Source organism: Schistosoma haematobium, chromosome 5, assembly GCF_000699445.3.
Source record: "Schistosoma haematobium chromosome 5, whole genome shotgun sequence".
Taxonomy (NCBI): Eukaryota; Metazoa; Platyhelminthes; class Trematoda; order Strigeidida; family Schistosomatidae; genus Schistosoma; species Schistosoma haematobium.
The window spans coordinates 9245446-9272611 of record NC_067200.1 but is presented as its reverse complement, the minus strand read 5'-3'; the positions used below and the strand labels follow the sequence as shown (position 1 = coordinate 9272611).

General features: G+C 33.6%; 1 protein-coding gene across 1 annotated transcript; it reads left to right on the top strand.

Moving 5' to 3' along the window:
- Positions 1-245: 245 nt before the first annotated feature.
- Positions 246-23387, top strand: MS3_00009111 (uncharacterized protein). The gene is made up of 8 exons (XM_051217452.1): positions 246-3448; positions 4988-5110; positions 6889-6946; positions 8839-9412; positions 11602-11671; positions 16628-16705; positions 21080-21200; positions 22833-23387. The coding sequence occupies exons 4-8, from the start codon at positions 9316-9318 to the stop codon at positions 23181-23183; spliced, it is 717 nt and encodes a 238-aa protein (XP_051064853.1). The 5' UTR covers positions 246-3448; positions 4988-5110; positions 6889-6946; positions 8839-9315; the 3' UTR covers positions 23184-23387.
- The last annotated feature ends 3779 nt before the right edge of the window (positions 23388-27166 follow it).

Here is a 27166-nt window from a genome sequence, read left to right as displayed (position 1 = left end):
TTTTCTTTTTCTTTTTAAAAAAAAGATGGTTTCGTTGTTGTTGTTGTTGTTTTATTGTTTTGATTACCACAGTAAAAAAAAGAAAAAAAATTAAAAAAAAGAAATAAACAAATTATATTTCATTCATTGTATTTTATTTGTAGACAATTTCATTTTATAAATGGCGCCAAAATACTCATTAAAATATTGTCAAGTATAGTTTAATTTTAAATTATTCATTATGATTAAAATACTTTTATAATGAATAAGAATACAAGTGAAGACAATTGTGAATGTATCTAAAGACAAAAAACCTATAGAATCTCTTTGTAAAATCTGAGTACTGTACAATAAAGAATTCATTTGCAAAAAGGTCAATCAATTATCTTAGACTCCATTGTTCTTTCATTTCCACATCAATCATTCTTTGTTCTTGTTCTCTTTTCTTCGATCTTCTTGACTTTCTGATGCTAGACATTCTATTCCTGACTACTGTTATATATTCTTTATGTTGATATAAGTAGAACGTACCATACTAACTAGCACCTCAGTTCTAGGCTCACACCAGTTTCCGCAGAACAGCACACTTCCCCTTTCCTGGTAAGCAGCGACACCAAATGTACTGAACGAGAACACAAATGGGAACAATCGAATGTGTTTGAACACGAAATTACAGAACATCTTAGTAAAATGTGAGAGCCATACAGTGAATACTCAATTTGCAAAAATGTCAATCAATTGTCTCAAACTTGACTGTTCCTTTTGCAAATATCAGTGAATTGTCTCACACTCCATTGTTCCTGCATTTCCATGCCAATTGCTTTCTGTTCCCGTTCGTTCCTCCTCGATAATCTTGACCTTCTACTGCCAGACATTCTATTCCTGACTAGCGTAATATACTACTAAATTGGCACACACATCACACCAACTGACACCTCAGTTCCAGGCACGTATTGGTGTCCGTAGAGTAGCACCTTTCTCCCTCCTGATTGTCAGTGACATCAAATGTAGTGAATGAAAATACAAGTGAGGACAATCGAATGTATTTAAAGGCAAAAATTACAGAATCTCTTTGTAAAATCTAAGAGAACTATACAGTAAATACTTCATTTGTAAAATATCAGTCAATTGTCTTACACGTCATTTTTTCTGCATTTCCATATTAATTATTTTCTGTTCGATCATCTTGCCAGACATCCTATTCGTGACTATATACTACTTATGTCGATATAAGTAGCACACACCACACTTTCAGTACTAAGATGTAGTTAAAAATTTTCAACTAGAAAATTATTAGGACTTTATATAATAATTCATTTACAAAATCTTAGAATTACTAAAAGGAGGCATTAGTTTATAGTTACTAACTTCTAGTTTTAATCACTTAAACAATGAACACAACAACTGGACTCAAAACTCTATCAAAATCATCCATCTGAGCTACAAATCTTCTTCATCATCTTGAAATCATATGAATTCAAAACGTTCAAGAATGAGAAATGAAAGATCTATGAGTGTGAAACTGAAAACTTAATGGTATCAACTCATTTCAGTCGAAGATTCAATACAATATACAATATAATTATCTGATTTTTTTACTGTTGGGGAGATACAAAAAATTCCTTGGGAAAAGCCAAGAAAAGCTATGAAAACACTGAGTAGCATCTTATCCAATCAGTATTCATTAGAATTTATACTAGAAACATCAGTTACTATCTTACTTCTTGGAATAATTGAAGTATTTATGGTTAATTCTGATTATATTAAAACTTGTGGAACCCATTTTGATATTATCAGTTTGTTTATGATTAACGTCCAGAAATTATTGAACATTTGGATAATGAATCTAATTTCTTTTACTTGTTTACCTTTTAATTCATTATCACCTAGCAACAATTTGAAGGGGAATATTTATGTTTAATTTACAAAATAAACACTGAATTATTTGTAGAAATGTTCCTATTTATTAAGCATATAATGAAATAAAATCTTGGAGAATTAAAAAAAATTAACTGTTTTCTACACTAACTTAAAGCAGACACATTATGTACATTGAATAATCATTAAGTAGTTACCGATGCAATGTTTAGCTAATCATCAGTGCTGATCGAATAATACTGGTCAGTTATCAGTATTTTGGTGTGTGCTACTTATAGTATATGGTGTTAGTCGTGAACAGAAGGTCTGGCAGCAGAGAGACAAGAGGATCGAACAGTAAAGAATCGAAACAGAATGCAATGCAAGAACAATGAATTCTGAGTTATTTTGAGACAATCGGTGGACATTTTGCAAGTTAAGCATTTACTTTATGATTGTTAGATTTTATTAACAAGTCCTGTAATTTTGTGTTAAATATATTCGATTGTCCCCACCCGTGTTCTGTTCACTACAGTATGATCTTTGTTCTAGATGATAAGCAATAACATGCAATTAGATGGTTAGAGAAAATTAGTAGGAATCATTAAATATTGGTTTGTTGACACTTACCCTGGTCAACATGGCATACCTACAATTTTAAATAAACCAATGCTTGCCCTTTGTATTGTAATCCAAGTCATTCAACTTTACAATATGAAATTTCACTCGGCAGCGATTGATCTTTTCTATGACATATATCTATATTTATTTATCATATAGTGGTAACTAAAATCAGTCAGCAGAAAACTGAGTTTCATCGAAATTTACACTAAATTGGTCAACGTCAACTATCATGAATCATAAATTCAGGGTTTCCAACCAATTACTTTCAATCATCTAATAATATATAATTATCATCTATTTCATTAAGGAGATAACGTCTTAATAATATTATATAGCTGATCCGTTCTCCTGTAATTATCATTATTTAACATTATAAAGTACGCAAAGTACTTCGGATCCGTTGTCCGGACACTATTATCAACAACAAACTGTGGGAAATAACAAACCAGATCCCAGCGGAGGAAGAAATTAGTAAGAGGTGCTGGAAGTGGATAGGATACACATTGAGGAAAGCACCCAACTACGTCACAAAACAAGCCCTCACACGAAATCTTCGAGGCCAAAGGAAAAGAGGAAGACCAAAAAACATATTACGCCGGGAAATGGAGATAGACATGAGAAAAATGAACAAGAATTGGATGAAACTAGAAAAGAAGGCCCAGGACAGAGTGGGTTGGAGAATGCTGGTCGGCGGCCTATGCTCCATTAGGAGTAACAGGTGTAAGTAAGTAAGTAAGTAAGTAAGTAAATAACACTATAAATATATCATCACTCTGGTCAACTGACAAGGTAGCTTTTCACTATCTCTCTAATGGAAATACATATTACTTGTGACTTTATTTTTTTTATTCATAATTAGAACGTCTTATTTTGTTAACCTTAAAAAATTTAGAATTTCAAAAAGTGAAAACGAGAGATTATGCAAAACTACGTGGATTCATTTCAAGTTTAGCTGTCAAAGGATCTCCATATCGATTATTTAGTCGAGGTAAGTTTTTGTTTTAGAAAATAAGAACCTTACCATAAGTTATTCAATTTTTGATTAGTTATAACCTTACGACAATTAATATACATATATAGTGGTTTTATACAAACTATATTACTTTCTGTGGTTAAGGTCATGAGTCAGTTGAAGCTAGACGAACATGGAAAACCTGGGAGCACTGGACGGCCGTTTCTTCTTATTGTGGGACTCTTCAGCAGTGCGCATCCACGACCTCACCCCCTGCGAGTGGTCTAGTGGTTAAGTGCTCGCTCGCGAAACCAGTGGGTCCTGGGTTCGAATCTCGCAGGGGGCGAGGTCGTAGATGCGCACTGCCGAGGAGTCCCACAATAGGACGAAAAGGTCGTCCAGTGCTTCCAGGTTTAACATGGTGGTCTAGCTTCAACTGACTCATGATCTTAACCATTGAAATTACTATAATATCCACAAAACCTACCTGATATATTACTTTCTATTATTTAGTAGCATAAATGTTACTACAAAATTAGTGTAGTCTCGAATAAACATCATGTAAAATTAGTAGCACGAGAGAAAGAAGATCTAGTTTTATGTGAAGATATTGTCTAGTTAGATAGTGATGGATTCTTGATTAAAACGCAACCAAAATTTATACATAATTATATCATCAGTTGATTGACCAGTGTCATTTTTTTCTCGTCATTTAGTTACGACAAAAATCTATTGATCAAATTAAAATGTTGCTTTTAGTTTAACGTGGTGTGGACTATGCTTTGCTTCTAATTGGTCGAAGTTAGTTACAAACTGTAATAGATAGATTCGAATCCCAAGTGTCCATGTTGATTGAAGGTACACATTGGAGATAAATAACGACTGGTACAAAACATAAGTTAACATCATACGGACTACCTTTCAGTGTATAACATGTATGTGATCATTAAATGTGGATAACTCAAAATGGACAAAGTATCGTCATATTATGAAGTTTATTTCGGCAGACGTTTTTCAGTTATAAATAAAATTTTGATTGAATCAAACTGATCACTGTTTAGTAAATAAAATTTATTATGAACAAAATATCTCAAATGAATAGTATTAAATACTAAGTCATATTATGCCCTCAAATGACCTCATACGGTCGAGGATGGAGAGAGTACACTCTTCAGATGCTCTCACATGGCCACGCGTATATAAACACTTCCATGGACGTCCTACTCACTGCCTTCTCACAGTACCGGTGTTGTTTACGAAATTGAGAAGTCGAAAAGTGAATGTCCGGTGCTTTAACTGGGTTGTTGGATACGGAGAGTCCACCTAGGACAGTTGGAAAACACTGATTCCAAACCAACGGTGGGTATGGGTTCCAGGATTCTTATGGAATAAAAGGGGTATGAACCTGTTGTTGGCCACCGGTTACCATGGGACTAAATCTTCATGATTAATTATCATACTCAATCGTAAAATAACTGTTTATTCATTGTCATATTTTGTTTCTCTGAAGTAATGACTTGATCGTATGTTTCTTAATTTAAAACTGCTTTTTCTTATCTACTTTTTATATATAAGGAAATAAACAGTCATTGATTACTGAGCCAGAGAAGAATAATATCGATGTATACGGCTTATTAAAAAAACATTGGACCACTTTGTATTCAGCACATAGAATGACGTTGGTTGTTCAATCGAAAGGTAATTGTATATATAGGAGGATATATATATTGTAGATACGAGAGAATTTTGTTTAGCAAAGGTATATAGTGACTGTTTCAAAAGCACTAGTAAATATCAGTATCTAGTCAATTAAACATGATTGCGAAAAATTAGATTAGTACTAGGGACTAGACAATCATGACTCAGTACTCGAAAATGTCAAACTCGATGAAGTAGCTAAGTGGAAATGGATCTGACTGTAACATGTAAGTACTCTTATTTGGATCAAATAATGAATAGTAGTTTACTTAAGAATAAAGTTAAGCTAACTTGTTTATCTAAGGCTTCCAAACACTTGTTCTCCATTATCATAGTAGAATATTTATGGGTTAAGTCTAATCAGATTAAATTCATTTTAAAGGATAAATACTGTAAGTTGACCAAAAATAGTAATTTCAAATTAATGAGTAAATGATTTTGGCCTACAGAAGTTGAACAAATCATTTGTTCAAAGATGAATCTCAAAGCACAGTTGATAAGCTGTGTCATCATTACTTAATGGTAGTAAATTAAGTTTCTCCAATGCTTTTTTCCTTTCCTGTTAATATAACTATTCATTTCAATTTCAAAAGTAAACTTCTAATTTGTTAGAGTTTTCATGACAATCGTTTTCATTGCAATTTGAACAAAATTACAATCAAGTAGTTGTGCAATACACATCATTGTTCTACGACAATCATTCTATGGTGATAGTTTGGAAAACATGTTAACAGATAATATTCACAAAACCGAAGAAAAGAACTAAAAATATGTGTTCTAGGGAAGTGTCTAAGCTATTGTGCATAAAATAATCAGGTGTATTTATATAGTTCATTGATTGTTGAGCAGTATTACCAATGTCATATTTGTCTAATCGTTTAGTACTGATTAAAGTTTATTAGTTAAACTGCAATATAACCATTGGTCCAAGTAAATCGACTTCTCATCCAATACGTTGAGAAGTTGAGTAGGTGAATGTATTCGAAAAAAAGTTATATTATACATAGGTTTCATGATATTTGGCACGCCTCAGCATGAAGTATCTGTCATCTCGATGAATATGATGTATCCTGTGGGATTCGAATCTATTCCATTCAGTTTCACAATCTGAGAGGAGTGCCAAATATCACGAATCGTAAGTCTAAAATTTTTTAATGACTACCTTTAACCACTTAATAATAATTTTATAACTTCGACTAGAGATACACTTGTTCGATCGATTAATTACGAACAACATATGAATGGTAAAAACTAAGTTGGTACAAATTACGGAGGTGAAACTAAAATTTGTGAATGGCCTTTAAGCGATGCTTAAGTAATCTTGAGAATGTTCACCTACTTACTAGGTTTAAATAAGAATTATAAATTAATATGAGGAATTATGAATAGGATTTAAAGTTGGACGTTGAGGTTAAGAATTATGGTTAGGGTTTTCATCATGAACTGACATCAATTATAATGCCAATACGCTAGTTAGCTATATGGATGCACAAATTTTGCGCAAAAATTCAATAGGTGCTAACCTAAAGCTGATTGGTTCGCCCATAAATTACAATCTCACCGTTACAGATTGTACAAACTATGCAATTAGTTACTGAAAATTATTAAAATAAACGCAACTTATATTTTCTTTTATGAAAACATCTATGTAAGTAGTTCTGATTGTGATGCGCCGAAGATTTTTAATAGAAGACAGTAGTTTACATAAGCGTAAAGATTTTATGAATTGACATGGGATTGTCTGATTGTATTTACATATAAATCCTTTATACTTACAGATTCTTTGAACAAAATGGAGAGAATTGTTCGAGAGAACTTTTCGAATATACCTGCAAAGTTTGTAAATTTTTAACTATATTTGAGTAATCAATTTTTTAGTTTTTATTTATTCTTAAAGGAATTAAACAAAATTATACCAGATAACTCTATGGTGATATTCCGATAGTTGTTACAACCTAGAATCATTGAAACAAACTAATATAAACGCTCTGAAATTTCCTGGTAATTAATACCAGATAATAGTTTTATAATAAGCGTTCGGTTTTAACTCATAATATTCACTATCCATTAAAACAGCGAACCGGTGAAATAACTGTATATCATCCAATATTCTATTGAATGTTGTGGAATTGATTTTGGTGATCTTCTCTCAGATCAAGAACACGTGATTAACTTGACTAGAACGTAAATATATTTCCACACCAACAGCCGACAACAGTTCGACACAATAGGACAACAATCAATCATAATAAGGATAGAAGAATATATAACTCATCTAACGCCTGTCAGATTATCTATAAGTCTGGCTAATTAAATAGCCAATTATTATCATTCTCATCCACACATCAGAATCAAGCTGAATCTGTTAGCGATTGATCAACAATGTTCTATATCTCGATATTTGGGGTTATCTACGGGTTTGCAGTACTTGAGGAATTAGCAGCGATTGAGCTACTCTACTGCTACTGGTTCGATTGCTTAAACAACATTCCAACATTTGACCCCTAACACAGGCTGAAGATAAATTGTAAAAATACTTGGTCTTCGAATTAAAACAACCAGTACACCTAGGTACATATAATAACGAAAACATGATAGATAATCAAACAGGTATTCAGTGAACTAAAAGCCATAGAAATCAATCATAAAAGCGACAAAAGTCATGAAGAATGTTAAATTGATGGAAAAAGTCTCTTGCAGTTATAATTTCCTGTGAAAGTTTAGCATTGTTAATAAAATTTAAGTAACGTGTTTACACAAAGTGGATCACTTACCACTAGAAAGTGTCATAAACAAGTTATTTTACTTTAAAATAGATAGATCATGAAAAGCAGCGGAGTTCAGGATGCATGCTCCATCCTATATACAATGAGCTAGCTAAGTTTACACGTAACCCGTTAGGGATTTTCACATTGAAACTTGAATCTACTACCTGTCAATTCAGACAGAAGAATAGTATACACTGAAATACTGAATCTAGTTATCCATCAATTCATTCAGGAGATATTATAATATTTATATAATGATTAGTAATGGCTTGACTTATTCCTTAGTTATTATTTAAGACGGTTTTCTTAGCCAGTCTATTCTAATAGGCTTTTGACAAAATGGCCATACTAAAACGACTTGTACATGCTGCACTAGGATTTATCAGAATTCTATCCCTACTATTACTAACGATAAAGTTCACTTGTTTACCAGTAATTTAATGTTTATTGTTAACAGTTTTGCCAATAAGTGGTGATCGACATGATCACATTCATCAACTGCTGTTTCGTACAACTATAATCTAATGAGTTCTAGGTGCGAAACCTTAGATACTTTAAATTTGAATAGGTGATCAATACTACATGTAAAGTTTAAACAAAAGATGGGTACATGAATCTGCGAATGGACTAGGATTATCTTAGCGTTTAATTTAGCACACAGAAAGCCAAGACTTTAATAATAACAAGTAAAGATGATGTAATGAAATAAACCAGTGGGATTAATAAACAGTGTTCTATCATTTAAATTTTATAATGATTAATTTTCAAGCAAGTGTATGAATGTGATCAACAGTTAGATAAGTATTCATATAAAACCGGCTAATTCTGTGTGACGCGGCTATAGTTACTTAGATTATTATTATTACTATTATTATTATTATTATTACTATTATTATTATTATTATTATTATTATTAGTAGTAGTAGCTTTATTCAATATTATATTTTTTGTACAGTATAGAATTCTCAACAAAAAGTATTTCAACAAATTTACGTTTCTTATTTCTTGATCGATCCTGATGATAAATATTGAGTGATCGCCAATTAGATGTTAGCAGTTTACGAATCGACATTTGAATAATGTACATTCCTTTCAATATATACGGCTAGCAACCACAATGTCTCTGATTGTTCTCGTTCCTAACTTGTACAGCAAAAGATCGTGAACTTTTCACAAACGTACCTGAATAGGTTGTGCAATTAATTGACATAATGATCTGTTGAAACAAATCAAAGATAGATTACTTGTCGAAATATATCTAGATGAGAGGAACAGCTGGATCAGATATTCAACCACGCCCCCAATATATTTGTGAAACATCTTAGTAATATGCTTTAAATAATGAATTTTTCCAGTCATTACTTAACTGCTTAAAGAACAGTATTATCTTTTTAAATATTTTGTTTTTCTATTACCTTTGAATGATAATAAATGTAAATGGTAATTTTTATCATTCATAGTCGATCAGTGAAAATAGATTTGACAAGATATAGAAACAGTTTTGATTCACCAGAATTCTTAAAATTATACCATGGTAAGTCAGTGTAATAATTATATGTATACATCATAAATTCAATTATTAAATTACTAAAATCTCCACAAAACCCCCTTCTGATAATAATCATCATCTGCTAACTAGTGACCGGCTTCAAGAGGTATTTCCTAGAGTTCTATTGAGAAGCCGTGACTAGTGCAGTTCAACCAGATGTGCTGGGAGATAGTAACTCACTGATGGCAATGGTAGATGGTGTCGCAATTTAACGGATTGGCTGAAGTTAGACATTAACACCGTTGGATGGCGACTCACTGATCTTGAGGCTAAGCGTTCGCGCACAAAATCGACAGGTCCTGGGTCCGGACCTCATGGGGCGGGATCGTGGATGTGCGCTGCTGAGTAGTACTAGGACGAAAGGGCCGTCCAGTGCTTCCATATTTCCATGGTAGTCTAGCTTTAATTGACTCATGAATCCAACTATTAAATTATTAAAATCCGCACAAAAATCCCTTCTGATGATATATATATACGTTAAATTAGTTATCATTATGATGTTTGCAGTATTTAATAGATGTCAATTAAATGGAATTGTGAAAAAACTGTGCTACATTTGATTGTCTATCGAAATATACAGGAAAGTGTATGAGCTCAGCTACATTTTGCAATTATAATTCTACATTTATTCAGCACCATATATTTGAATACAGTAAAGGATTCTCAGCATAATCATCACAAAATCCTAGTTATATAAGTACATAACTTGCTAATACACAACATATACATAATATATCTATTATACTTACTTACGCCTGTTATCCTTCGTGAAGGACCATAGGCTCCCCACCAGCACTCTTCTTCCAACACTGTCCTGGACAATCCTTTCCAGTTCTTTCCAGTCGCTATACACACTTTCCATATCTACTCCCAGTTACCTACGTAGTGTGTTCTTTGACTTTCGTTTTTCCGTTTGCCTTCAGAATTCCAAATTAAGGCTTGCTTCGTGATGCAGTTTGGAGATCTCCGTAATGTATGTCTCATCCACTTCCAAAATCTTTTCCTAATTTTCTCTTCAGCTGGAAGTTGATTTGCTCTCTCCCAGAGAATGGTGCTGCTGATGATATTCGGCCAACGGATTTTTAATATCTTGTGTAGAAAAGCGATTATGAGCCATTAATTATTTTTTAGAACCATTCTTACCCTCATGATATTTCTTTCTATGTCCAAATATATTTGGTGTATAAATTGTGTAGTGATCACGCCTTGTTTCTCTAAATAAAAGATGAGAAGAATTTATGAATCACATTGATGATACTTCTTCAGTTTCTTGGTAATCAGATTTGTAATAGGCTGCAAATGTTTTCTGAAGACCATTATGGAACAAGTTGAACTTTTAGAACTTAATTAGCACAAAGGGTTAAAAACTAGCTACATTTGGTTATTACATAATCTGTAAAACTTTATAAGAGGACGGAATATGTTTTACAGAAAAAATATGTATGAAGTATGCAAATAAGTATTCATTAAACCTCTGTTGACAGATATTTGTATTACTTTTAGTCGTGAAACTATAGGTACGATTGCCAGGATGAGTTGTAAAGATTGTTCAATTCTACTGAAATCACGAATCTATTTAATTTACAGAACCGTTAGAAACACGGAAGCACTGGGAGGTGCTCCGTCTTAGCTTGAAACTCATCACTAGTGCAAATCGACAACCGCACACCCAGGGTCGGATCCAGAACCCTCGAACATTTTAATCTCTAGACTATTGAATCGGGACTCAATGGTGTGATGGTGAAATCCACACTTACCAGTTTAAAACTACAAAGGCGAACTTCATAGGATTACTAAAATTAAATAGTAGCAATTTTCATCCAGTTTGAAACTTGTAATTTTGAACGCAACTCTACTTCAGTGTTGATGTTTACTATGGGATTCAAGCCCAATATCTATCGCTTTTAACGTTGACGCATTATCAACTGATCCACTGAGTCTAGATAAACCCTATCTTATATAATGAATAGACTGTTCTTATCATTATCAGTATGGTATGAATTCATTCATAATCATAGTTTCTAATGAATAAATATTCATTATATAATGGTTACATTTTGTGATTCATCAGATAAAATTCGTTACACTTTAACGAAAAAATAATAATGATATTAATTGTAATAAAACTACCATTTTATCTTTCCTCCTTCATTTGACAAATATTTACCATTCAGTTGATAGTACTCGAAATAAGGAACAATTACGTATGGTTTGGGCTGTACCAAGTGTTTGTACATTGTATGAGTAAGTGTGAATTGCATATATATGTATGCTCTGGTTAATTTGTTTAAATGTTTAGATTTCTAGAAGAACATCAGTTCCTTTTGAAGATGACAAATACACCTTGTTAGTAAATGCCAATTCATATACAACGGAAAAACTGAATTCATTAGATCTAAACACCTTTTATTTTTATGTTTATGAATATGTAGTTATAGTTCAAGTGTACTATCGTACATGTTTGATCTGAAGGAGCATAATTCACTCTTACATTTACTACAATACTGCAATTTACGATGAAATATTAACTAAGATGTGTGAGGACGGTTCACAGGTGAACTTGAGAAAGCTCCAGGAAGCTCAGAAAGTGCCAAAGATATTACATCTAATCATCTTTTAGAAGAATAACCCAGAATCCCTACATGTAGCTTCCCTATTGGACAAAAGCTAATAACCTCCTGTATGCGGATTGGAGGACTTTAATAATGATTTCGTTTTAACTAAAAACTATAAATACCTGAAAGTCCCGTACCATAAATGAAACTGTTTTGGAATAGCATTACTTTCACTTGTCGTCTGTCTTCTCACTCATGACTTGGTGGGTCCTAGCGTTCGAGTGATCTAGTTTTACGCAGTATAATTAGAAACTAAGCTCTAGGTATAATAACTGGCGACAGGGTAAACTTATCAAGATGACACAGATTATCGTCATTTTTAGAATTTTCGGAGTTGTTAGCTTAAAATCTCATTTTTTTAACTTCTTAATTCTAAATAATGTTATCCTCTTACTGATAAATATTGTTACTAATGCGCCTAAACTATCTTTCTAGACGTTTCATGTAACTGCGGGTACACCTACACGTCAACTGGAATAATAGAGCGAAGGCGTGAATTGTGAATACAAGATTTACTTCAAAGTAATTTTATAAACAGAAAAAACTCAGAGTATTCGTAGAATTATACATGATCATAGGATTTGGGAAATTTCTGTCACCACACTAAATATGGTAGCAGAATATGTTAATATTCAGTCAAAATCTTAACAAATGATTCTGCATTTCTGAATGTTTCTGAGAAGCTTCTATATTCAACGGTAATTTCTGGATCTTTAGATGTTTTGACAAATGATACTCTGAGATTCCTTGAACAGATATCTTCCATCACTTACTAAGTGCATTAATTACTCAGGGTTTAAGATCTTAATTCTTTAACTACTATCAAAGAATAGTATGACTGAAGGTATTAATAGCCAATGATACTTATGTTTATTTATGGCACAGAATAAGTAAAATATTTTGTGTACGTATGATTTTCAATTGTGTATATGAAAATTATTCATGGTACCAATATTACTGTTGGATCCGATCAAAGTATAAATGTGAATGGTAAATGCTAGGAATTATTTATGGACTATTATGACATATATTCTTATTGGGGAATTAATAAATAACTACAATATATATACTCACTTACGCCCCTTACTCCCAATGGAGCATAGGCTGCTGACCAGCATTCTCAAACCCAATCTATCCTGGGCCTTCCTTTCCAGTTCTCTCCAATTTTTGTCCACTTTTTTTCATCATGTCTGTCTCCATTTCTCGGCGTCATGTGTTCTTGGATCTTCCTCTTTTCCTTTAGCCTCCATGATTCCGTGTGAGCACTTGCCTTGTGACACAGTTGTGTGCTTTCCTCAATATGTGTCCTATCCACTTCCAGAGCTTCTTCGTCCTGATGATGGCTTTCGTAGTGCTCCAGGTTTCCGCCCCAATAGACAGTAGAATTGTCTTGACATTTATATTGAAGATTCTGACTTGGGTGTTGGTTGACAGTTATTTTGATTTCCAAGTTTATATATATATAGTCCTATTATCATACGCTTTCATTCCACCTATTGTTTATCATTCTTAATTCTTCCCAATCTATTAGTTACAATCACCTATATTCACAGCCACTTTTGTCTTGATCTTGTATAATTATTATCTTTCATTTTATGATATGATACGATCTCGTCTGCTTGCATATAAACCACGTATATCTGAACTATTCAATTTATATAGCGGAGACTGATATTTGTATTCTGAACTAAACGGTCCAGGTTAGGTGAGAAGCTACTATACAGACGGCTAATAAGGATAAACAGTGACATCAAGGCTTCTAGTACTGATTGACATATCATTAGTTTATGACAAGGACGGTAACGTATTTTGTGATCTTAATTCTGAATGACTAATGCAGTGGTTAACATCTTTTAAGACTGTAATGTTATAGTAGTTACTGATCTATGAAAGACCACTTTGTCCTTATCAATAGTGCTTATCCATGATCCCACAATCTAGGGCTCTAACCTGAAATTTATAATATTCAGCTCAAATACTTAACTTCTAGATCCATAATGAATTCATTCAATATAGATTTCATTTAATTAAAATAAATGAATAAATTAACAAGTTATTTATTCTTCATGAAATACTTCAAGTACCTTGTTCAATGTGATTTTCATTTTAATATAACAACAACAACAACAACAAAACACACACACACAAAAACCGAATAATTATTCATTCTACCATTTCATGACAAGAAAAACAAAAAAGAAACATACCACTTTGAAATGTTTCACTTCAATTTAATGATTTTCTTTTCATGTATTCCCATTTGGTGTTTTGGAATAGATCTATGCCAAGTTCCATATACATATGTATATTTGCATATTTTTGTATTCTATCCATATAACTATTCATATAGTTACAAATTGACATTCATATATGCACATTCATATATTCACTGTAAAATTTGGAACAATGTTTTTATAAATGAAAGAATGAATTCATTATTTTATAAGTTTGAATAGTTGAGATTATGAGTTCATTGAAGCTAGAATAGTATTGGAAAATCTGGAAATACTGAATTGTCATTTTATCCCATGATGGTCTAACTTCAATTGACTTATGATTACAACTATTGAAATTATTACAATCTTCATAAAACCCTATCGAATATTTTAGAAGTTTCTGATTGAGATCATGAACCGATTGATGTTAGACCACCTTTGGAAACCTGGAAGCACTGAATGGCCGTTTCGTTCTATTGTGGGACTCCTCAACAGTGAGCATTCATGATCCTGCTCGCGCGATTTGATTCATGATCTCAATTAAAAACTTAATAATCTCCACAACCCCTATACTAGAATTTTAGAAGTGTCAGTATGTTTATAACTTATCTGTTTTATTCATTGAATATTGTTTACTTGGATCTTTCAATTGTTGTTTAGGATTATAATTGATCAGTCTCTTATTAGTATATGCACAACCTGTACGAATTGCCTCGAAATAGGTTTAAATCACAAGTATTATAAAAAAAGATGGATAGTAGCTAGTGATAGAATCGAGGACACACGTTTTGTCCTATTTATGACTCCTCAGCTGGATGTATATGCATCTTGAAATTGATGTGTCACTCTGGGACTTGAACCCAATGCTATTCACTTCAAACGTCATCCACTTAGTTATTGAATTTTGATAGCTACTTACTTGTGTAATAGGGTGAAGTTTTAAATTCACTTGATGTTGTTTACTTATATCTAGCCATTATTATTTAGGACTAAAATGGATCAGTCTCTTGTTGATATGTGTGCAACTTGTGCGGATTGCCGCAATATTGCCTTAAGTCACAAACTATATAAGCAAAGATAACATATAAAATAGGAAACTGCTTATGAGAAAATTCATAGATTATAATGTTCAATTCAATATAATAGAAAAGATCATATATAGTAAATTAATTGGCTTTCATTGTTACTAATCAAGTTAGGTTCTTTCAACATCTTTGTTATCTAACTAAATTCGAAGACAGAAAATTGTTATAGCTTGTGAACCTGTGTACCCTGTTTATTGTATAACGCAACGATACCGCCAGTCAGAGAGCAGCAAACTATCGACCGGACCAGTGACGCATAAAACATGTGAGAGCAGCCTAGAGTCCTGAATGGCCCTGCTTCCTGCCTAGTCCAGCCAGTAATGTCCAGAACACAAGTCTCAGCCTCTGAGATATGAATCATTGTGTTTCAAACATACGGAGTTTATATACTAACCAAACAGACCACAACGTATCAATAAAATATGAAACAGCATTTGTACAAGAATTAGCCAGATGTGGCTGTGAATGAGGGAGGCAGTGACTAATAGACAGGGAATAATTCAAGAATGAAAAATCGTACAATAACAATTTATAGGTTAAAATAAAGCTTATGATAAGAGAGACATGAATATGAATAGTTTACTTACATAACAATCATACAATAAAAATATACTCATAGTAATGGTCCATAAATGGATCCCAAAAAACTACTATTCATTATTCTTATTGGGATATAACAAAAATCTCTACAGAATCTTAATAGAAGATCATCAGTTCGATTAAACATGGAATGGTCAGTTGGAAATAAAAGAAAACTAAAGTGATATCTGATTTCAATGATTTTACAACATAAAAAGACATGTAGTTATTTACATTTTGAAAAACGAATATATTCACTTTGTAAAACTTCGTATTTTATTGAATTTGAGTTCATGTGTTAATGTGAATATTGGGATCCAACTGTAAGCGTTTTTTTTAGCGAGTTAGTTTTCTACAGGATGGGGACGCTAACCCCATGCCCAACCCTCCTCCTTTACCCGGGCTTGGGACCGGCAGTAACTCTAGAAGAGCTACAGGCGGAGTTGGGATCCAACTACAACTACTTAATAACTTCAAAATAGGACAAAATACACTGTCATTGTTAAATACCATCTGTCATTATCAAAGAATATACAGAGAACTGTTATATCCTATTTGAAACTCATCAACTAGATGTATTTACATTCCACAGTTGATGTTCACTTCGGGATTAAATTTTAAGAATAGTTTTTATTAACTGACAACTAACTAAACTATTTACATTCCTGTGTATGCCATCAAAACCTTATATGTTTATTATTTTAGATCAAATCCGGTTGCTGTGCTTGCATATTTTCTAAGTGATAAACATCCATATGGTCTTGAAAATTACCTTAAAAATAAGTAAGTGAATAATAACTAATTTAATTACATCTTTTGCATATTAAAGGTTAAACCCAAACTTATTTACAATAACGCTAGTATTTTTCCTGATATTAATGGGTTTTTGAATGGCTTAAGTCAGTAATGAATGATTTATTTACGTGTACAATCACTTGCACTATGCTAGACACCAAGCCAACAAACACTTTACCACCTTTCAACACAGTTCATATTGGGAACACACAATTCACATGACTAGTTCGTGCATCAATCAATTATGACATCGAAATCACGAACCGGTCAAAGTTAAAGTATCAGTGAAAACCTAGAAGCACAGGGCGACCGTTTAGTCCTAATGTGGGACTACTCGGCAGTGCAGATCCATTATTCCGCTCATCAAAATCTAACTTAGGACGTTTGATGTCACTTGCAATCACCTGATCTCTATGCTACTGGACCGGCATCTAACAGTGTTAATGCCTAACCTCAATCAACTTACAATGTTGAGCGGGCATATTGCATTGTCTTCGGTGGCTCACTGCCTCACACTCAACATGGTTAAACTTTATTGGTCACGGCTTATCACTAGAATTTCGGAAGTTTCCTCTCGAAGGTGGTCGCTAGTGAACACATAACAATTTTCAAAGATAGTTTTTACTCGTTTAAAACTGAATGATCTATTTACGTGTATAGATTTTTAAAAAAGTACTCAAAATAATTATTAAAGAACATTAGATGGTGTATTAACTGTAAGTCATTGTGTTATCAGTCGAATAAGCTAAGTAGTTAAACTGTAAAACGTGGTTTTTATAGTCTGTAAGAAATCACACATAGCAGGATGGTATAGGTTACTATGATGTAACCTTTCGAAGTAAAATTTCGTTTGAAATGTGTGATTTACGTCTAAACATGCATAATTTACCAGTAGAAATATTTAATGTACATTTAAAACTATCGTTCAACCAAAATCACTGGCTAATTTCCCCAAAAATATGGCTATCCAGTATAGACATGGTTTCATTATTGTCGTGAACGAATGCTCAGCTGGGGAATACCAATTTATTGTTTACAACAAAATTAGTCTTTGTAAGTAATGGAAACCATACACTAGATACTTCATTTACACATCTTCCATCAGTTGTCGTTTACACGCTTCATGATTTTTCCAATTCTGTTTTCATTCTAATTCTTTTCATATTTTGGTTCTTTTCAGTTTAATCTTCTCAATCTTCTTTTAACAAGCATTCCACTTACTATTAGTGTTACACGCTACGTATATTTGTCAACATAAGTAGCGAACTCTACACTTGTGCCCCTTTTAAACAGTCACTCCTGAGGCTGCTCTGAGCTCCATGCTACTTTCTTCCCTACCACAGTCTGTGTCACTCTCCTCGTCAACGTTTCGAGTCTGCCGTTGCGCTCACCTTTGTAGCTCCGTCGACATGCCGTACCATCTAAATTCGATGTCCGCCCAGTAGCCGCACATCCCACTGATTCTCTTCATCTATAAAAACTGCTACAATCAACGCCTTCACGCCAGAGCACTCCATACTTATGTCTGTTGAAATAAGCATCATACACCACAATCGCAACTAACTTCGTCAAATATTTAACAGTTTGAATAGCAGTCAGTATCAATATACGGAATAAATATGAGGGTCCACTTAATTTTCATATTGCTAGTAGATTAACTGTCTAGTTTATTGTTTTTGTTTTGTAACAATATGGATACTATAATTTAGTGGCAAGTGATCTGACTAGCGTAAACGAATAATCCATGAACATAAACTTACTTCTTGATTTCATATATTCCACTTAGGCTAACGCGGTTTAAGCAACCGCAGTAAAAAGAAGCTGAATAGAATTAAGTTGGTCGAATTTACTTTAGCTACACTTTTACTCAGACTGACGTTAAGATGACAAAAAAACGACGCGTCAACTTAGTGGTGTGGTTTTTGTTTCTTAGCAACTTCAACTGTAAATAAACCTATATGAAACTAGCTTAACAAAACAGTTTAGGTACAAACACTAAAACGGATTAATGGAGGTTGTTAAATTTCAATGTTCGCATCACAGACCAATCAAATCTAGACAACCAGTTAAAACTAGGAATCACTAGACAGCTGTTTCGCCTTAGTATGGAACTGCTCAGCAGTACATAATTACGACCCAAGATATGCAGGTCTCATGAAGAGTGTATAATCTTTAAAAAAAAACTAAGTCACCAAAACACTGTGAAGTTTCATACAATGACGAAGAAGCTTTCCTGTGCTCCCCGATTTTCAATAGTGATATAACTAAACTCAGTTCGTGGTGTAAATTATAACATAAAGTATGAGTTTAACAAAACATCAAGGTATGTGTTTTCTTAATAATATTAATGGTATAAGCTACCGATATTAACAATTAATCATTTAGTAGACTCCAAATACTAAGCCAATTTTAAGTCAAAAGTAGAACATGTGACAGGCAAAATTAATTGTTTTCATGTATCAACGATGAAATGGCGCCGGTAATTTTCAAAAGTATGTAAACGTATAATTAGGATGAACCATTATTTTTGAATTTCATTGAAATCATTAATCGACCAATGATAAACCACCATTGAAAATCTGGAGGCCCTGGACAGCCATTTCGTCCTAGTATGGGACTCCTTAGCACTGTGAATCCGCGATCTCGCGCGCGACCTCTTAACCCCTATACCACTAAGCCGTGTGAATAGTAACTGGCTTGGAGAGGGAATTCTTGGAGTTCCGATAAGAAGCCGTGACCAGTGAAGTTGAACCGTGTCGGGTGTGAGGCAGTTACCCACCGAAGACAATAGAAGATTGTCGCGCGACATCGTGGATCGATGGATGTTAGATATTAACACCGTCAGGTGCCGACGTAGTGGTCTAAAGTTTAAGTACTCGTGCTGGCAAGACAGAAGGCCTTGGGTTCGAGTCCCTCTCTAGATGTGCACTGCTTAGCAGTTCAATACCTAGACGGAATGACTATCCAGTGCTTCCGGGGTTTCAATTGTGGTCTATCATTGATCGGTTCACGATTTCAATGAAATTCAGTAATCTTGACAACCCTGAACTAAAGATCCTCTTTGATTCGATGGGCCACAAAAGTGTCATATTAATATCTACAGCAAAAATTTATGGAAATGATGATGATTTGTTAGTTGTATTATGAATAATTGAATTACTCTACATTGTCAACACAGTACATAACATCATAAAGAAGATATATTGCTCGGATTGGTATTTAACATTTTATTCATCAAAACGTGTTGAATTATGCCAAAGAATTCTTGACAGAAAGCATCCAATTTTGCCACAAATCCAACTCTCTTATACTCATTTAACTTTAAAATACTTAAAATAACGTAAATAGAAATGTTTCTTAACATTGATTATTACTTGCTATTTTTATTCATCCTCAAGGAATCTCTCCAGCATTTCTGTCATTCAAATAATAGAGCTACTACCTGAATTTCATTATTTCTTTTCATCTCACCAAAAGATAAAAGAAGAGGAATAGTGACAATGTCACAGACACAAACAAATACTTACTTATCCCTCGTGTAGAAGCATAAGCTACCCACTAGCGTTCTCCATCCAACTTTGTCTTGAACAATCCTTTGCAGTTGTTATTCATCCTCTTGATATCTGCTTCCCAACCTGAATAAAAGGAAAATAATAATCGTCAAGTGTTGGTTTTGACACATCAAATGAACACATTGAAAATATAGAGGATTAATTTTAACCATATTGTGTATTATGTACATATCAGAAAGGTTTTATGGATAATATAGTAATTTCAATGGTTGAGATCATGAGTCAGTTGAGGCTAGACCATCATGGGAAGCCTGGAAGAACTGGACGGCCGTTTCGTCCAATTTCGTAACTTCTTAGCAGTGCGCATCCACGATCTCGTACCCTGTGAGATTCGAACTCATGACCTACCGGTCTCGTGCGCGAGCGCTTAGTCACTAGACCACTGAGCCCGCATCCAACGGTGTTAATGTCTAACTTCAACTAATCCACGAAATTGAGCAAAACATCCACTAATGTTTTCAGTATTTTACTATCTCACAACAGACCCTGTTTAATTCCACTGGTCACTGCTTCACACTAGAACTCCAGGAAATATCTCATGAAGCCAGTCACTAATGAGCATATGTTGATTCATATCAGAAGGGGGTTTTGTGAATATTATAGTAATTTCAATAGTTGACATCATAAATCAATCATTATGTACATAATGTTTACATAATATAACAATAGATAAGCTTAACTATCAAATCAGTCTTTAAATTCTCTATTTCTACAATTTAAACTTTACTATTATAACATTATTTTCATTGTTTTATTACTTTGTAACCCAATTTTATTCAATCATTAATAGTCATTTAGCTACAGAAGTAAAATGTGAATTTTCTGCAATGTCCGATTTTGATAATTCAACAATTTGTGCTTTAATTACCATTTGTATTGATTTAAATGGAACACGTCCTGATCTATTCAAAGTAAGTTTGTTTTTGTGATGGAAAGTCTAGTTGTTATTCCACCATAACAGTTGAAATATCAAGTGGTTGTACATTAAAAACGTTAGATGTGGCATTATTGATTCTCTTAAAATAGGGTAGAGATCAGTGTGCTAAGGGTAATTTTAATTCAACTATATTTTATCTCAGTGTATTATCAAGGATTACTTTTTGAATGGAGTTTTAAAGATTGTAAAAAATTAGTGGTTTCAAATATCATAAGTACTCAGTTATCAGTTCAATGAATAATATAGAATTTAAACATTGTTCAACAGATGGTGGTATTCGTCACAAGCTGACCAAAACTAAGGTATCCATGAATACTGAGGTGCATTGTCATGTTAAATGACGATTCATTACACAAACACCTGAAATATTTATGATTTATGGCAAATGAATAAACACTAACTTACTGGATTCAAGTCTAGTGGTATCTATTTCCAACTTAAACAAACCTGTGACAGGTGACTACTGTTTTGTATAAATGGCCCTTGAACGGGTTTTAAGTGTCTCACTAGGGCAAAATAGCTGTCTATTACTTCTCAATTCAGCTCATTCAGTGACAAATGCTTCATATGAGGTAGAATGATCTTCAGAACTCATCGAACAATGTTATTTATATGGTAATCCGTTAGCAATAGGGATCACGTTGATTACATTGTAAAAGGCAATTACATTTCAGGTCAAAAATAGAAATAGCTTCTTAATGGAGATCCTATGAATAATCTATTGTAGTATCGTAGTATTGTAGTATATATATATATATATACAAAAATAAGATGTATATTACTGCTTCATCTATTAGTAATGTTGTGTGTCCTACTGATGTCGTCAAATATACGTAGTATGTATCATTAATCGGAAATGAAATACTTGAATGCAGAAATTTAAGAAGATCAAACAAAAGAGAACAGGAATAATGAATGTTTGTTGTGGAAACGAAAGAATAATGGAGTCTGATATTTTATAAACGAAGTATTTACTATATGCTTCTTAGATTTTAGTAAGATGGTCTGTAGTTTCATGTTCAAATACCTTAGATTGTCCCTACTTATGTTCTCATTCGCTACAGTAATCTAAGACTTTATCAACTAATGGATAAGTATTTTCAATGGTTAAGATCATGAGTCAATTGAAGCTAGACCACCATGGAAAACCTGGAGGCATTGGACAACCGTTTCGTCTTATTGTGGGACTCCTCAACAGTGCGCATCCACGCCCTTGCCTCGCGAGATTCGAACCCAGAACTGGGTCAGTTGTGAGGTAGTAACTCACTGGCGACAATGGTGGATGTTTCGCTCAATTTCGTGGATTGGTTGAAGTTAGACATTAACACCGTTGGATGCTAGTCGGCTCAGTGATCTAGTAGTTAAGCGCTCGCGTGTGAGACTGATAGGTCCTGGGTTCGAATGTCGCGGGAGGCGAGGTCATGGATACGTACTGCTGAGGAGTCCCACAATGGGGCGAAATGGCTGTCCAGTACTTCCAGCTTTTCCATGATCATCTAACTTCAATTGACCTATAAATTCAACCATATATATATCTGTAAAATTATTAAAATCTTTACATATCCCAACTTCACCCCTTTACATAATAATTTCTTATTTTGTTTAGATTACAAAAATTGTTTATGAATATTTACGATTCTTATCAAATAAAGCAAATGATGCATGTATAAATAAAAATTCTGAAGAGTACATTCATAATACTACTACTAATAATAACAATAATAGTAGTAGTAATAATACTACTAATATTAAATCAACATTTGATTCATGTGTAAGAGATTTTCAATTAACTCAAAAAGAAACATTTCAATGTCGTACAATATTTGGACCACAAGAAACTGTTATATGGATTGCTACAATGTTACATCATACATTACCACAAGATGTACATTCAGCATATTTAACTATAAAAACACTTGATTTTCAGGTAAGGCTAATGATAATAAAGTACTATTAGGTAACATTAACTATTGAATAGTAAATATCCATAATCCTACCAGAGAATGAATTCAGTAAATGGAGTACTTTTAGTGAGTACGCTAACTATAAACTAATACACTGATACATATATATATAAACTCTTTTAACTTGTACTACTACTATTTACTTATGTTACTCCTTGTGGAGGAGCATAGGTCGCCCATCCAACCCTGTCCTGGACAATCCTTTTCAGTTGTTATTCATTCTTTTCATATCTGTTTTTATTTCTCAACGTAATGTGTTCTTTAACCTTTGTTTTCTCTGTTTCCCTTCAGAATTCCTAGTTATCTTTTAACTTGTAACATTATACAATAATTTTCCAGTATCATAGGTGATGTCTATAATTTTTTGATGATAAGATTTAACTTTATCCGTTACGGTTTCTTTTTAAGACTTTTAAGATGTGTTTCAATGTAATGTATTCAGAAGAAAATGATTATCATGTGCACTAATGCTCTATAGATAGATATTTGGTTTGAAGTAGGGTTCAATCAAATCCCTTTGAAATGATGAAAAACGTTTATATGACTTATTAACAAATTCAAAACAACTGAAATATTTGTCAACTAGTGCAATAAGAGAATAAAATTACCTATCGAATAATTCACACCAAGTATTACTTACTCTCAACCTTTCTCTTTCTTCTGGTGATCGAATGGATCATGAAGACGTCAACATCTGGGGGAAAGCATGAGATACAGTTGACAGTTAGGATGAAGCTGCATGATCTGGACTTCGCAGATGATACAACTATTCTATCGCACACGTAAAAACAAATGCAGGAGAAGACGACCGGTGTAGCAGCAGCCTCACAATCCGTAGGTCTCAACATACACAGAGGTAAAAAACAAGATTCTCAGATACAACACATTATGCACTAATCGAATCACACTTGATGGAGAAGATTTGGAAAATGCAAAAACCTTTACGTGTTTGGGCAGCATCATTGATGAACAGGGTGGATCTGATGCAAATTTGAAGGCACGGATCGACAAAGCAAGAGCAGCATATCTATAATTGAAGAATATCTGGAACTCAAAACAACTGTCAACCAACGCCAATGTCAGAATTTTCAGTACAAATGACAGTTCTACTGTATGTGGCGGAATCCTGGAGAACTACGAAAGTCATCATTCACAAGTTACAGGTGTTTATTAACCGTTACCTACACAAAATACTTCGGATCCGTTGACCAGACACTAACAACAACAACCTACTGTGAAAGAGAACAAACCAGATCTCAGTGGAGGAAGAAATCAGGAAGAAGTGCTGGAAGTGTATAGGACACACATCGAGGAAAGCACCCAACCGCGTCATAAGGCAAGTCCTCACATGGAATCGTCAAGGCCAAAAGAGGAGAGGAAGACCAAATAACACATTACACCGAGAAATAGAACCAGACACGAGAAGAATGAATAACAATTGAATAGAACTAGAAAGGACGTTCCAGGAGAGATTGGGTTGGACAATGCTGGTCGACGGCCTATTCTCCATTGTGAGTAACAGGTGTAAGTATGTGAGTAGTAAGTATTGCCAGTTATCACAGTTGAGGTGAAAAAACTTTTATGTTAATCGATGACAATTTAAAAGAATCAACTTCAAATGAAATTAGTTCTTATCAGCAACAGATAACAAAATCTAGCAGTCAATCATATATTTTCACAATTGAATTCACGAGTCAATCTACGTTAGACCATCATCGAAAACTCAGAAGCACTGGACATCCCTTTCGTTTTAGTATGGGACTTCTTAGCAGTGCCTGATTATGACTCCGTTTGAGTGGATCAGAACCAAGACCTTGGGTCTCGTGAACGGACGTCTTACCCCTAGATCATTGAGTCGGTCAGCACTCAACTGTGTTAATATCTAACTTCAGTACATCCATGATATAGATAAGTGTCTGATACCGAGTTCTAGTGAGAAGCCGCGGTTCAATTCATGTCGAGTCATGTAGTGGTCTAAAGATTAAGTATTCGTGCACGAGACCGAAGGTTCTGGCTTTGATTCCCACTCGCGGAATCACAAGTACTCACTGCTAGAGAGTCACATACTAGAATGAAACGTCCATCCAGTGCTTCTGAGTTTTCACTAGTGGTCTAACCTAGATCGACTCGTGAATTCAACTGTGGAAATATTACAATCTCCACAAATTACCATACTAATAATTCTATATGTATTTAGCTCACTTTCTCTAAACCCACTGTTAATGCATATGAATAGTTTATTCATATATATGGTGAATATACCATATATATATATATATATATATACCATAGTTTATATTGTCACTTGATTCCATTTAATGATAATACTTATTATTATTATTATTTAGGTGTATTCAGAACTATTGGATACTTTATCAAAACAACAAGCTTGTTTAATTCACAGTTTCAAGTTAAATCCTACGATACATAGAAATATTCATGTTGAGAAATGGTACAATTTACAATATACACAAGAAGGTAAACATATGATTTATTTAGCATGGAATAATTTGATGATATATTGATATCTTTTTAACGGTATTGTGTAATACTGATAGTCTATAATTGAAGTTATTGAAATTTAATGACTGCAGTTCATCAATGTCTGTTTGATAAGTTGGTTGATATCTTGACTCATTAGCTTAATGAACAGCTTGTTAACATTTAAAGTAACAAGTAATGACTTGAAATTTCAGTATTGATACCAACTTTGTAATATAGGCATATCTAGCTAATGAATCCTAATTAGAGCAAACATGAATTCTAGATTACTCTGTTAGGTACAATCTATTTAATCTAAAATACATGGACCTATATCGAGGCAATCCGAGCAGGATCCATTTATTCCAACTGAAACTGACTAAATATTAACAAGTGGATAACTCAAACATTTACCCATGACGATACATACATCATACTCGTTGAATGAATTTGTAGCTATTTTAACTTAATAGCTCAGTGGATAATATATTGGTGCTTGAATTGAAAGGTAATAAGTCTGGAGCCCCAACGTAAACGTAAACATTGGTATGTAGGCAGATCCAGCTGATGAGTCCTGAACAGAATGAAATGCTCTATCTTAGATCCCATTGTTAACTAGACAGTCCATCTACTTCAAATTGTTAGTTATAACATTAAAATACGAAACTGTTATATTCCTTTTCGTTTTCTTCTTGAAAATTTTTTAATTTTTCAGAAGTGTCCACTAAACAAATAGGCTGTTTGAATAATCTACATGGAACAATTCCATTCTCACTTCCATTAAAAGTTAATGGAAATGGTATGTTTAAGCTAGTTATGTAATTTTATCAATGATATAGACAACAACATATTTATGTCAGTGATCTATAATATTGATTTCTTTCTTTAGTTATCAAGATCATTTAATCATATTGTATGACGGAGTGATCATGGTCGTTAAATTAGTTGACCATAAATAGTTGATTTGGTATTCTGCAAATTATTCATTGATCAATGTCAAGTACTATTCAGTTTAATGTATATAAATTTGACTATTATGCAGTGTAAATACCTGCCCTTAGATGCCCTGGTACGGTTGAAGGTGGGAAGAGTCCATTCTCCAACTTCAAATACTCTCACATGACCACGCGTATACAACCACTTCCATGGAAGTCCTACTCACTCCTTTCTCACAGCACTGGTGTTGTTTACGAAATTGAGAGGACGAAAAGCGAATATTCGGTGCTTTAACTGGGTTGTTGGAAACGGAGAGTCAACCTAGGACAGTTGAAAAACGCTGATTGCAAACCAACGGTGGGTATGGGTTCCAGGATTCTTATGGGAAAAAAGTCTCCGGGTGTGGCTTTCCAAGAAAACAACCTGTTTCCGTCTGGGCACCCGAATAATATCACAGCCCTTACACATATGAATGATAACTACTACTGGCTTCATTGTTATTGTGTAGTGTATATGTATTTGGTTTCCCCTTATACCAGTGTTTACGTGTTCAAACAAG